Consider the following 15325-nt stretch of genomic DNA (forward strand, 5'->3'; position numbering starts at 1 on the left):
GAGAGTGGAGCCGAGGCCCAGGACACGGAGTTTGGAGATGAGTTTCGTAGGAATAACGGTGTTGAAGTGTGAGCTATAGTCAATAAATAGGAGTCTGAAATGGGTGCCTTTGTTATCTAAGTGTTCCAGGGTTGAGTGCAGGGCCAGGGAGATGGCGTCTGCTGTGGACCTGTTGCGGTGGCAGGTGAACTACAGTGGATCCAGGCAGTCCGGGAGGCTGGAATTGATTCATGCCATGACTAGCTTTTTGAAGCACTTCATAATGACTGATGTCAGAGCCACCAGATGATAGTCATTGAGGCACGCTGCTTGGCTTTTCTCTGGTGCTGGGATAATGGTCGTCTTCTTGAAGCAGATAGGGAACTCAGATTGTTGTAAAGAGAGGTTGAAGATGTCTGTGAATACCCTCGCCAGCTGATCCGCACAGGATCTGAGTGCACGTCCGGATACCCCACTCAGGCCAGTTGCTTTCTGTGGGTTGACCTTCAAGAAAGCTGCTCTCACATCTGCAATGGTGACCTCAGATACAGATTCAGGCTTCCAGGGTGGAGGGCATGCTCTCGCTGACCTCTTGCTCAAAACGGGTGTAGAATGCATTGAGCTCATCAGGGAGGGGGGCATTGGAGCCAGCAATTTTACATGCCTTCATCTTGTAGCCTTGTAATCTTGTCACCTTGTAATATATGTATAAAATGCCTTGGGATTTTACTTAATCCTGTCTGCCAAGGACATTTCGTGACCCCTTCTTGCCCTCCTAACTCCTGGTTTGAGCTCTTTTCTACTTTCCCTGTGTTCTTCAAATGCTTCATCTGTTTTTAGTTGCCTGTACCTCATGTATGCAGCCTTTTTCTTTTTGACTCGACTCACAATTTCCCTGGTCATTACTATGTCAGTGTTGGAAAGACTGAATGTTTAAGGTACAGATGAGGTGCCAAGCGAGTGGCTGCTTTCTGCTTGAGGGCATCAAGCTTCATGAAAGTTGTTGGAGCTGCACCATCCAGGCCAGTGGAGGTTATTCCATCATGCTCCTGCCTTGTGCCTTGTAGGTGGTGGACAGGTTTTGAGGAGTCAGGAGTTGAGTTACTCTCTGAGGCTTGTTTTATTTCTTCTGATGATTGCACCTTGTCAATTCTGATAACATCTTTTGTAAATCACAGAATCACAAAATTGTTATGGTGCAGAAGAAGGCCATTCGGCCTATTGTGTCTGCAGCAGCTCTTCAAGTGAGCACAATGACTTAGTGTCATTGTCCTGCCTTTTCCCCATTACCCCTGCACACTGTTTCTATTCAAGTAATCGTCTAATGTCCTCTTGAATGTCTCAGTGGAATCTGCCTCCACCACACTGGTGCATTCCATACCAAACCACTCTGTGTGAAATAGTTTTTTGACACATTGCATTTGCTTCTTTTGCAAATCACTTTAAATGTGGGCCCTCTCTTTCTTGATCCTTTTCCAAGTGGTAACAGTTTCTTCCTATCTACTATATCCAGACCCCTCATGATTTTGAGCATCTCTATCCATTCTGCTCTTAGCCTTCTTCCCTCCAAGGAGAACAGCCCCAGCCTCTCTAGTCTATCTTCATAACTGAAGTTTCTCATTCCTGGAACCATTCTTGTAAACCTCTTCTACACCCTCCCCAAAGCATTCACGTGCTGCCTAAAGTGTGGCACACAGAGCTGTCCACAATACTCCAGGTGAGATCTAACTAATGCCTTATACAAGTTCAGCATAATCTCCTTGCTCTTGTACTTCATGTCCCTATGAATAAAGCTTAGGATATTGTATGCTTTATTAACTGCTCTCTCAACCTATCCTGCCATCTATAATAACATGTAAATATACACACTCTGCTCCGATACACCCTTGTACCCATTGTTTAAAATTGTGGTTCTATGTTCTTCCTCCATTTCTCCACTTCGAACTTCATCTGTCCATTCCACCAAATTGTCTATGTCTTTCTGAAGTTCCATACTGTACTCACAATGCTTCCAAGTTTTGTATCACCCTCAATTTGCATCATCCTCAAACTTTGAAATTGCCCCCTATACACCAAGATCTAGACAACTATTAAATATCAGGGAAAGTAAGGGTCCCAATATTGAACCTAAGCAAAATCTACTACAAACCTTCCTCCAGCCCAAAAAAACCCACTAGCCATTACTCGCTGTTTCCTATTATTCAGCCAATTATGATTCCACATTCCTACTGTCCCTTTTATTCTATGAGCTAGAACTTTTCTCACAAGTCAATGATGTTGCACTGTATCAAATTTCTTTTTTCTGTATGCAGAACTGCAGACAGTGTAGTCTAACCAAGATTTAACATAAATTTGTATTCTATTCCTCCCAGGAATAAAGCCCAGTACCTTGGCTTATATTCTTGATGGCCTTATCATCTTGGATTGCTACTTTTGGCAATTGGTGTGCTTGTGTTTCCAGATCCCTCTTTTCCCTTCACCACATTTAGTTTTTTAGCCTCCAAGGAATAAATGGCTTCCTAATTCTTTCTGCTAACCATCTTATATATCACAATATTAAATTTGTTATTATCTACAAACCCTGCAAGCCTCATTCAACACCCATGCCTAAAATTCCTGAATCCAAATAATTAATGTACAAGGTAAAGTCCTGTGGTTCCAGCACAGATCCCTGTGGGACACCATTTTTCATTTCTGCCAGTCTAAGAAAACTTCCCTCAACTGCACTTAACTCTATTCAGTTTTGTAGCAATCTTTCAATCAATTTTTATACCTGAGTCCTGATTCAAACTCAGTCTTGGGTCTCTTATTGAAAGACCTTCTGAAATTCCATATATACTACATCCACTACATTGACTTTATTTACTCTTTCTGTTCTTCAAATAATTAAGATAACCTTCCTTTTAGAAGACCAGTAAGACATTAAGTAAACTGGTCTGTTGTTCCATTGATTAGCTCTGTCTCCCTTTTTGAAGATAAGAATTATATTTTTTGTCCACTATTTCTCTGACATTACTTCTTGCTCTATTGAATTTTTATATATGGATATGACTCCCTCTGTTATCATCTCCCCAGTTGCTATGAGTAGCCATAGGTTCACACTGATTTAGAATCATAGAATTGCTACAGTTCAGAAGGAGGCCATTCGGCCTATCGAATCTGCACTGATTCTCTGACAGAGCATCTTATCCAAGCCCTACCCTGTAACCTCATGTATTACGCCACTAATCCCCCTAAACTTACACATCTTGGGACTCTAATGAAATGCAATGAAATGCAAAGTTTCTATTCAGTAGCCTTGCCATTTCAGTATCATTTCCTGTGAGTTTATTTAATTCATACTTTGTGGCCCAGTCCCTACTTCATTCTGTCGTAATTACTCTACATACTATTTATTTTTATATTATTTGACATATTCATTTCATATTTCTTCTTTGTATGTTTTATCACTTTCCTTGTCCCATCACTTTTTGTCATTTGCTCCTTTACCGTTTATGTACTTTTTGTAAGTCTCTTTCTTTGGATTCAATTTAGTTATCACCCCTTTCGAACTAACAACTAGCATTCTTCACACTCAGGTTCAGATGGCCCTGCAACCCACTGATCTAATTGACAGAACCATCCTAACTAACAAGTGAATGAAACCCTGACAGTGCTTTATACTTACAAGTTGCACAATTTTAGCTGGTTAACCTCAAGCAGTGCTGTTGTAAACACTTGAGATTCCTCAGCTTTGACTCCTCCAATCCCTGGTAAACTTTCTGGATATGTGTAAGTAGAACATGTTTCAATGGGGATGGAATGTACCCTCAGTGAAGGAAAGAAATAAATTGCATTTATAAACCACATGATTGCATCCTCAGAATGTCCCAAAGCGCTTCATAGATAGTTAATTACTTTTGATGCATAATAATTGATGTTATGCTGGTCAAGTGGCAGCCAATTTGGGAACAGCATGCTCCTATTAACAACAAATGAGATAAACAGCCAGTAAATCGGATTTCTGCTTGTATTTGTTGAGGAATGATTTTTGGATGGAACACTTAGGAGTTCACCTCACATTTTTTTCAAATAAGCTATCGGAGCTTTTACAGTTTCACTGGGACAGCAACATTTCCAAAAATGGAGCACTTCCTCATTCAGCATCTGGTCAAATGTAAAAATGATATTAAGACACTTAATGCTTCTGTATTATGATAACAGTGGTCCTTCCACAGCATAAAGGCCTCACAAATCTCTGCTTTGCAGTTTGCCTGCATAATAAAGTCAGGAAATAAAGTATTTTATTTTTTCTTGGTATATCGGTGATACTGGCAAGGCCGCATTTACTGTCCATAGCTGGTTACCCAAAGAAGGCCTTATCCAAGAACTTCTGCTGTCCTTGTTGTGATGGTGTTTCCGTTATTGTAAGACACTCCAGGATTATGACCCAGTGACAAGAAAGGGATAACAATCTATGTCCAAGTAAAGTTGAAGTATGACTTGCAGTACAAATATTCCTGTAGTTTTATTGAGGCTGGGTGTTATTCTCAGAGTTGGTTGAATTGCTGTGGCGTTGTTTCCTGTTGTCTGTACATTGCAACTTTACTGTACAAATTGTGTAAAGGATAGATAAGTCCATAACAGAAGTTCTGAACAGGCAAAATTATTTATCATTATTTTCTTGAGATGTGGGTAATGCTGGCAAAGCCACATTGTTTGTCCATCCAAAGCTGACCTGAGAAGTTGGCGATGGACCTTCTTCCTGAATTGCCATAGTGATGATACTCACACAATGCTATTAGTTAGGAAATTCAAGAATATTGATCCAGCAACAAGGAAGAAACAATGAATATTTCCAAGTCAGGACTTGGAGAAGAGTCACACTACCAGAAGGATGTGGATGCTTTGGAGAGGGTACAGAAGAGGTTTACCAGGATGTTGCCTGGTCTGGAGGGTATTAGCTATGAGGAGAGGCTGGATAAACTTGGTTTGTTCTCAGTGCAACGACAGAGGTTGAGGGGGTAACCTGATAGAGGTCTATAAGATTATGAGTGCATGGACAGAGTGGACAGCCAGATGCTCTTTCCTAGGGTAGAAAAGTCAAGTACTAGGGGACATAGGTTTAAGGTATGTGGGGAAAAGTTTAGAGGAGCTGTGCGAGGCAAGTTCTTTTACACAGAGGGTGGTGAATGTCTGGAACGCGCTGCCCAGGGAGGTGGTGGGAACAGGTACGATAGTGGCATTTAAGGGGCAACTAGACAAATACACGAATAGGACGGGAATGGAAGGATATGGACTCCGTAAAAGCAAACAGTTTTAATTTAGACAGGCATCATGATCGGCGCAGGCTTGGAGGGCCGAAGGGCCCGTTCCTGTGTTCATTGTTCTTTGTTCTTTGTAAGAACTTAAAGATGACTGCTTCCAAGAGATCACTGTTCTTCTTGTTCTCAGTGGTAAAGGCTATGAGGAAAAAAGATACTATTGAACTGATCTCAATGAGTTACTGCAGTGTACTTTATAAATCATAAACACTGCAGCAAAGTGTGGTGATGATGGAGGAATTTGAGAAATTGAGAACAGTAATGCAGGTATTGCTGAAGTGAATTGCTCTGTTCTAGATAATACTGAGTGTTTTGATTGTTGTTATGGTTAAACTCATGCAGGTTACTGATGAGAATTTTATCATAAACTTGTCTTGAGTATTGTAGATAGTGAACAGGCTTTTACGGTTTAAAACGTGATCCACTCAGTACAGAATACAGAGCCTCTACCTTGTCCCTGTAGCCATGCTGTTAATATTGCTGATCCAATTAACTGAATGGTCAAATGGTAGCTTTGTGGATGTCAGTGATGTAGAAAAGTAAGATAGGCATTATATGGTACTTAAGTGACACGAACATTAGCTGCAGTTTGCCAGCCCAAGTCTTGTTCCACGCTAGGCTCACATGGGCTACTTAATATCTACCTCTTACACCATTTGTAGAGTAAAGCTGCAATGTACAGTCAACGAGAAACAAAATTGCATTAGTTCAGCGAGAATAACTATCAACCTCAGTAAAATCACATAAATATTAGTAGTGTAAGCCATACATCATCCATACTTGAACAGAGATTGCCACTCCTTCATCGTTACTGGGCCATAATCCCAGAGTTTCCTATAATGGGAACATCATCACAACAAGGACGGCAGCGGTTCATGGGTAAGATCTTCTTAGGACAACCAGCTATGGGCAGTAAATGTGGTCTTGCCGGCGGCATCCATATACCAAGATTAAATAAAATACTTTATTATGTGACTTCAGTATTGGTGGCATTGTTAATGGAATTGAGCTAACAATCTCATTCTTGACATTTGATGGAAGGAAAATCACAGATGAAGCAATGGATGGTAATGAAGCCAACTGATATACGTTACCACCTGATTTTACTTTACTTCTGCAGTCAAATGAAAAGTTGGGCTAAGCATCATGTTGATAGGTCAAAAAATTTACATTTCTCCTACCTGTACTGAACAACTGTCATGTTCTGTTCCCCACAATGTCTTGCACACCGGATATATCTCATCCAGTTTGATTTGCTGGGGTCACTGCCATCAATGAAGTGCTGTAGCGATCCTTCCTGATCATATATCTGAGAAAGAGGTCAAAAGGTCAAACAGTTGATTGGATCATCAGAGATCACTGTTTTGCTGCTTTGGCTGTATCTCTGCTTAATGTCAAACGTAGAAATTTATGGCCAGGAGGTTTATCACTGACTTGTGGCATTTTCATGAATCTCATAAACAATTAAAAAAAAACTAATTATACTAAAATGTGGAACAACATGCTTATTGATTTTAACTTGACCTTTATGGTAGATTTCATTATTCCACTGTTAGCAACTTGCTGAAATAATGAATTCCAAACTAAAAAGAAACTATTTTGGACTATGTTTTCTTTTAGTCGTTAGAGGATAAGATACAAGACCAATTGAAAAGATTTTAGCCCAGGTGAACTGCTATCTGATATTTGTTTCAATGTTAAAATGGTTTACAGGTGAATTCGCAAAATATTGTTTTATTTCAATCAAGCCAAACATCAGAAGCTCGATCTGCATTTTATGATTCTTTTTTAACTCTGTGAATTGTCTAAAGGGCAAGTTTCAAATGAACAGCATTGTTAGTGCTTATTGTTTGAAAATAATCTAAATAGGTGTCAAATAGGGTGGCACGGTGGCACAGTGGTTAGCACTGCTGCCTCATAGCGCCAGGGACCCGGGTTCAATTCCCGATTTGGGTCACTGTCTGTGTGGAGTTTGTACATTCTCCCCGTGTCTGCATGGGTTTTCTCCAGGTGCTCCGGTTTCCTCCCACAGTCTGAAAGACGTGCTGGTTAGGTGCATTGACCCGAACAGGTACCGTAGTGTGGTGGCTAGGGGAATTTCACAGTAAATTCATTGCAGTGCCTTACTTGTGACTAATAAATAAACTTTACTTTTACTTTACTAATAACAATACTATTGTATAGTTGATTCAGATTACTAAAATAACTTGATGCAACTATTTCACTGAGAACGCCACACAGTTTTTATGGAGCTGGCAGACTCAAATATCGTTGGATTGAAGAAGATGTATGAAAGAATTACTTACAGCTGTGTCACATTTACTACAAAATGCAGTGAAAGATTTAGCAATAGTCTGATTACACCAAATATACTGGAAACTTAAAAAAATGTGAAAGCCCATACTTTCATATAAATAAATAAGATACTTTAAATAACGAGAAATACATTGGAGAGCATCACAGTCCAGCATTCAGGAATTTGCATTCTTTTGTTAGCTTTATAAAAGGAAAACAGCCATTTGGAGGTTAAATTTCCTTTAGTAAGGTACTGGATGGAGTGTTTGCAGAAAATATCTTTGTGTACCATATTAATGTTATCATTGAGCCAATTAAATGAATCAATTAACCAGTTAACTCAAAATTAAGCTTCTCGGTAATGTGTTAAAAGGCCTTTCAAGAGGGAATCATGACGGCAATAGTCGTGAACACGTTTAGATCCCCACTTTTATTTAGCTCTTTGTCATGTCCTGAATTGTTTGAATTCAAAGAGAGAATCCCTGCTTTGATTTTAAAACGGTATTGGAGCTACCAGTCGTAAGGCTGCTCGATGGGATAACAGCACGATCAGAAAATACAATGCATGTGGGGGATTATTCATCATATATTGGATCATCCATCCTGAAGCACCCTTTAGTCCTGTCATTGCAGAATCTGATTGCTTGTTTTAAAATGCATCCAGAGTGTTTTTTTGCCTCCACCACTTTATTGGAAAGTTCAGTCCAAGCATTGATCAATCACTGCATGAAGAAGAATCTCTTGATATCAGACATAACTTTAAAGTTACCCTTTACTCGTTTCAACCCATGTCCCCATATCGTACTTGTAAAGTTTAAATTAAAGTAATATTCTATAATACACCTTTTCCATATCATTTAACATTATTATGTGATCTTCCTTTATCGTCCATTCTTTTCTGGACCACCCATCTCTACACTTTCAATGACCCTCTCATCAGTTGCTGCAGACAAGAGATACAGGTTGAGGCTGTTGCTTACATGATCTGTATATTTCAGAAGAAAGTTCTCCGAGAGAAGTACAGAATCTCAAGCACTCGGCTACAAATGGCTCGATTAATTATAGCAGCAAAAATTTTGGTTCATTTCCAACAATAATCATCATCACCCACAGTTGAGATTTTCTAAAGACCACCAAAATTAACACTGAGTCTGCAATGTGAAAGGATTACCAATCTCTCAGTTCATATAAACACGGCTCCTCAGGTAGCATGAGGTAGTCCATCTATCAGTCCCAACATATGCACAGTTATCTCCCATGAACCTCTTTATTATGTTAGGATTATGTTAGGATGTTCAGGCCTGAATTCCAAAAAATCCAAACTAAGTTACACCTGAAATGGAAGTCATTTTCACAGCTGAATCATCACAACTATATTATTCTGGCATCAGGGATCACACCTTGAAAAGCAGCTTGTTGGCATCCTATTCTCTTTGATGATGGGTTGCCACCAAGTCCAGTAGGACCCAAGGTTATGGTAAATCATGGAGTTTGGTTTGAATTCAGCTTCATGACTATGAACAAAGCATGGGTTTACTAAACAATCTCCGGCGCCACATAACCAGCTCACTTACTTCAACGTACTCTGCAGAAATCATGGTGCTGTCTTTAAAGGGTAGATCCATTAACATTGAAGTGGAACTCCCCCCCCAACCCCAAGCTAAGAGGTATTGGGTGATCTCCCCCACCCCACTCCCCCAGAGCCTGTAAGTTCTCCCTTCACTGCCTGCTTTCCCCCCCACCTCCACACAAAAATTGAAACCCCCCCCCCCCATGGCACTCCCATGAGGGTCCGACCCTGGCATTCCCCAGCACATGTTGGCACAGCCAGGTTGGCACTGATTATATTGGAATGTATTTAAATGGGATTCCTGTTATTTCATGGCAGGAACCCCATTATGTCACTGGCAGGGATGGGGACATCTCGCTAGCATAAAAGCCCTTTTGGGACTGCCCCTCAATTCTCTGCCCCCTCCGCCATTCCTGCCCACTGAAACCAAGAGTGGAAAATCCCCCCAATAATCTTTATAGCCTACATTGCATACCACGTTCCTAACCCTTCTTTACAGGCTTCCTCCCTTTATGTTATGATGTTGGTCCATTCAAATTTTTCTGCTGAATTTTGTATCCTACATCACTGCCACTGACTTTCTCTTTTAACAGTAATACCTGCCATAGTTTGTCCCAACAACTTTGCACTGAAGGCGAAGGAACTATTTTATTAAAAGAATAATATGGAGCTCCAGTATGACATGCCATCAACCTGTTAACAAAAATGTATTTGCCATTTACAACTATTAGAAATATCAAATGTCCAAAGATGTGTGAGTTAGGTTGATTGGCCCGGTTAAAAATTGCCCCTTAGAGTCCTGAGATGCGTAGGTTAGAGGGGTTAGTGGGTAAATATGTGGGGGTAGGGCCTGGGTGGGATTGTGGTCTGTGCAGACTCGATAGGCCGAATGGCTTCCTTCTGCACTGTAGGGTTTCTTTCTATGATGATTTCATCAAGTGTATTTCTCAGAAGTCATCTGGACTGTTAAATTTCATCTTCTTGTGATAATAATCTCCAAGAGTCTTTCAACAGGACTCTTTTATACCCCGACCATCATATTCACTGAAGTTAATCAATTAAATCAGAAAAACAAAAGGAATCCCGAGCAATTAAATTGACATCAGAAATAATTCAGAAGTTCTGAAAATTAATCTACAATATGCCATTTAAAAAGATTGGTATCTATTGATAAAACAGGAAGTGGAGGCTAAACAGTGTTATCCTGATCTTATATTTGGTTGCTATTTTTGATGCCGCATTTCCTCTCGTGTGTGTGTACTCTTTTACTTATAGAATGTGTTTTAACAATAATCATTACCACTTTATATCTAATGAAAGATCTCAATGATCGGGCTGAGTTACAGAAAAGGTTTGAGTCTTCATCCTTGAAATCAAATGAATGAACGGTGGCCTTACAGAGGTCTAAAGAGTGGGAAAGATTAATCCTGAGCATTCCTTCAAGTTAAATCACAACAGTGAGATAGGAGAGAAAACTGGCAAAAGGCCATTTCAGAACTGATGTGAGGAAGTATTTCTTTATGTCAAGGGTGATCAATATCTGGAATCATCTTCCAAATATAGAGTAGTGGGAAAAGATGCAGTTTGATGCTGAAGTGGAAAATATCATAGATAGGTTTGGAAAGTATCAATCTAGATGGACGGAATGGCCGCTCTCATCTGAACTCACATTTCTAACATTGATACACTTTACCATTCATTTTATCAAACAAATGTATTTTAAAAGATAAAATGCAACACGTTGGGGAATAAGTGTTCCAACTACAAAAATGAACAAATTTCCCTCCTGCTCCCTGGCTATGTCCCTTTCCCCCCAGGTCTATATCCACCTTTACACTCCCGGGGGATCCCCACGACAGGTACACGTCTAGGTGAAGCTGTTGTAAATCGTGCCAATGGCAAGGGGGATGATTAATTATAATTATATATTTTTTAATCTATGTAAATTAGGTTCACGCCCACTATGGGCATAAACCTGATGACATCACCAGTGAGAGGAGAGGAAGGTCCGAAATCGTATTCTTATCAGCGAGATCCATGACTTCCGGATCTTGAGCCGCTGCCGCTATTCATGTAGACAGTAAGCGTGGACTTAAGATCACCTCCTAAATGTCAAAAATTTAGAACATCTCTAGTGATCCAGTCAAATTCACCTATATACAAATTGATGTGGTTTTTTTATGGTCACGTAATACATTAAAATTAATTTACATCTGAGGACTTAATTGCAGCTTATATAAATATAATGATATTCTTTCCCACATGTTGTGCATGAAGCCATGTATTAAATTATTTTAACTAGTCTCAACCCAGCTATCAGTGGGCAAGGATCTGTGACTATCTCTAATTTTATCTTAGATTGGCAGTTGCACTCAAAAATCACAGAATGACTTGAGTTAGGAATAGAAAAAAGGTCCAATGGGAATCTGAGATGCTGCACTGTTAAGGGTGGGCTAGAGGCAAAGGGTTGGAAACTTCCCCAGACTTGCTGCTGACACTGTCTGCCTTAAAAGGAAAATGAACCATTCTCCATCAATGGCATGTTTTACATTAATGAACATGAAATCTCACTCCAAAGAAAAGTCTTATAATAAAGTCTGGGTTCGCTCCATCCGGTCAATCCTTGACAGACCCTTAACCGTAATGTTTACAACCTTTATAAAGTAATGTGGGCAGGTAACATCATAGTCCATCTTTCTTGACAGAGTTATTGACTTGGACCTTTTAACACTGAAGTGAATCCATGATTTGTCTGCCCACTGTCTAATCATGTCTAAATCTGCCAGGAGTAACGCATTCACTGTGTGTCTTTCAGATAGGGAGGTGCAGTGGGTGGAGAAGTCAGCAAAGAGATCGATGTTAGTTTTGATGAAAAAAACACATGACCAATGAAAACGAGAAATAGTGAGGCCAGGTATGCTTATCTATAGGATTGTTATATACACATTGCAGTTGAAACCAAATAGCAGGATCCAATGCTTTTGATCACTGAGAAAGCTGCATATTTAATTCAATGCTTACAATATATGGGAAACATTTATTTAAAAAATGACCTAGTACATACTATCAAAGCACTAGAAATTCTAACTTTACGCTAGACACTGAAAGAATCACTTGGATGGCAGTGGATTAGACACTTACGTCACTCTGCCAAAAAGAATCAAGGGGGTGTGCTTCACACCATCGTGCGGCAGGGTGGATCCACACTCTGGCAAAGCCCGGCTGCACAGAGATTATGCCACGTTTAAAGGGTGACCCAATCAGAACAAAAAAGTAACCTCCCACCAGCCCACCACAGAGGTCTCAGGAGCTCCCCACAACCCCGACCCCCCCACCCCCGATCGGAGCCGGCACTTGACCCCGGATTCAAATCCTGTTCGACATGAGATGGATGTTTCTTCAATATAATGATGTGTAAGTTCTATGTGAAATTACCTGCTGGTTAGTAGCGAATGAGGGACGTTTTGTGCTATCAGCCCATGCTCACAAACAACTAAACTCAGACTGTCCAGATCATTTCAGGTGGAATCTTTACAGCCAGCAGAAAACTTTCCGCTCATCTGATCATTGCTTCCCAATTAGACTGGATGGCATTTGCTGACAGGGACAGTTGAAATTATTGGTCCACTAGAGCAGCTACTTCTTCCAAACCCAAGGAACCGGATTTATCCTATTAAGGACGATACGGTGGCAGTGGTTAGCATTGCTACCTCACAGTGCCAGGGACCCGGGTTCGATTCCTGGCTTGGGTCACTGTCTATGCGGAATCTGCACGTTCTCCCCATGTCTGCGTGGGTTTCCTCAGGGTGCTCCGGTTTCCTCCCACAGTCCGAAAGATGCTTGTTAGGTGGATTGGCCATGCTAAATTCTCCCTCAGTGTACCCAAACAGGCGCCAGCGACTAGGGGATTTTCACAGTAATTTCATTGCAATGTTAATGTAAGCCTACTTGTGATTAATAAAATAAACATAACTTATCGAGGTCACTAACTTTCCCAGAGTCTAGCATTTGAAGGAGGGGTTGTGCAAGATTTTGATTTAGATGATTGGGTACTTCAACATCTTGGGCTTAAAACTTTTATCAACCCAAAATGGTGCTGAACAGTTTTGTTCTGTGCATGTAGTGTGTTGCACATGAATGCAGATTCTGTTCTTCTCAAGCTGAGCAGGATTCTAGGCTGACCTGATTTGATCACCAGACCTTCGACCTGGTCTGCATATCACCAGAGCTAATCTTGGAACCGTGCACTTGAAGATGACATTAACATCATATTGGGACTTGCTGTGAGATTTAAGCTTACATATCCCTTTGGAATAGTCTTATTCACCTATCTAACACTGCAGTGAATCTCTTGTGAAAACATGGCCCTGAGATGATGCTGACATTTAGCTGTTTCAAAGCATATAAAGCACCTTAGCATATGTAATTTCCTGTATTTCAGGCTGAATACTTCACCTGTTAAGTCATAGAATAACATAATGTTACATCAAGACAGGTGGCCATTTGGTAGACTATTCCAATTGGTCCACTCATTCAAACTATGCATTTGGTATTCCACTGCACATGATTAACACATTGGCTCAGTAATATACTTCCTACATATGAAGAACACAGCTTGGCTGATAGAATTTGAATGAGCACATACAACTAATCTATAGCCTCCTGTGCTGCAAGCTTCTGTAGCTTTATTATGCCCCACCCATTTGAGAAACGAGCAACATTAAAGGAGTTTTGTTGCCTGAACTATTTCAACTTATTGTCAAACTATGTACAGTTACTTCAAGTTACAAGCAGTACAATGTTCATGGTGGATTTCCCCAGTCTCAAATAATGCAGTGACCATGGGTACTTAATGCCAGGGGCAAACAGGGATCAGTGCAGTCTGTTCCCTCTCAATTTATACCACCACATCTTAAGTGCAAACATTATCCTGTAAACTCCAGTTCAAAGTGTGGCTAGACAATAACTGGAATACTTTCAGACAAATCAGTGGAAGCCAACACCACAGGGAGTGATGGTACAACATCAATGCAACACTAAGCTTGATAAATTTGTATATTACAAAGAAAAACGGTTCTGCCAAATCTCCAGTTTGGATGTGAGAATGAACTTTGTGGGGGCTAACTCGGGTGCAGGGATTGTGAACATTGTGCTGCCTGATGATTAAAATGATTGCAATGTGTAGTCCTGTGCTCAACGTGCTGTTGAGTGGCTGCACATCTCAGGAGGGAGCTTAAATTCATGCAAAGCCAACATCACTTACCCTGTGCCATGTAACTCCTGTCTGCACATCTTAATGATGAGGGGAGGTACATTCTGGCTGCAACAGGGGCTGAAACTCCTTGAAAAATAATGAAAGGCCTGAAGGAAGCAACAGAATTGGCCCAACAGGCTAATGAGCCTTCTCCAAGGTTCATGGATTTCATGCTGGAAGCTTTGATGCTGTAGGTGGACAGGAGGAGAGAAGTTATGTTCCCTTAGGAGCCCAGGAAGCTCTCCAACAAGTGCTGAAAAGGCAGTGGGAACAGGCAGCTATACCGGTCAATGCAGCAGTATAGCCCCAGGACCTGGATGTTGTGCCGAAAGAAGTTTAATGGCCTCACACAAGTGCAGTAAGAAGTCTCACAACACCAGGTTAAAGTCCAACAGGTTTATTTGGTAGCAAATACCATAAGCTTTCGGAGCACTGCTCCTTCGTCAGATGGAGTGGATATCTGTTCTCCAACAGTGCACAGACACAGAAATCAAGTTACAGAATACTAATTAGAATGCAAATCTCTACAGCCAGCCAGGTCTTAAAGGTACAGATAATGTGGGTGGAGGGAGCATTCAGCACAGGTTAAAGAGATGTGTATTGTCTCCAGACAGAACAGCTAGTGAGATTCTACAAGCTGTGGGAGTTACTGATAATGTGACATAAATCCAACATCCCGGTTTAGGCCGTCCTCATGCGTGCGGAACTTGGCTATCAGTTTCTGCTCAGCGACTCTGCGCTGTCGTGTGTCGTGAAGGCATCCTTGGAGAACGCTTACCTGAAGATCCAAGGCTGAATGCCCGTGACTGCTGAAGTGCTCCCCCACAGGAAGAGAACAGTTTTGCCTGGTGATTGTCGAGCGGTGTTCATTCATCCGTTGTCGTAGCGTCTGCATGGTTTCCCCAATGTACCATGCCTCGGGAC

General features: G+C 40.9%; 1 protein-coding gene across 1 annotated transcript in view; it reads right to left on the reverse strand.

The window, feature by feature from the left end:
- Nucleotides 1-15325, reverse strand: part of prdm6 (PR domain containing 6) — a 254465-nt gene that overhangs the window by 98296 nt on the left and 140844 nt on the right. Inside the window, exon 3 of the mRNA XM_078215409.1 lies at nt 6464-6591. Coding sequence (XP_078071535.1) covers nt 6464-6591 — 128 coding nt within the window. The remainder of the gene's footprint in view (nt 1-6463; nt 6592-15325) is intronic.

The sequence above is a fragment of the Mustelus asterias genome, chromosome 6 (assembly GCF_964213995.1).
Source record: "Mustelus asterias chromosome 6, sMusAst1.hap1.1, whole genome shotgun sequence".
NCBI lineage: Eukaryota > Metazoa > Chordata > Chondrichthyes > Carcharhiniformes > Triakidae > Mustelus > Mustelus asterias.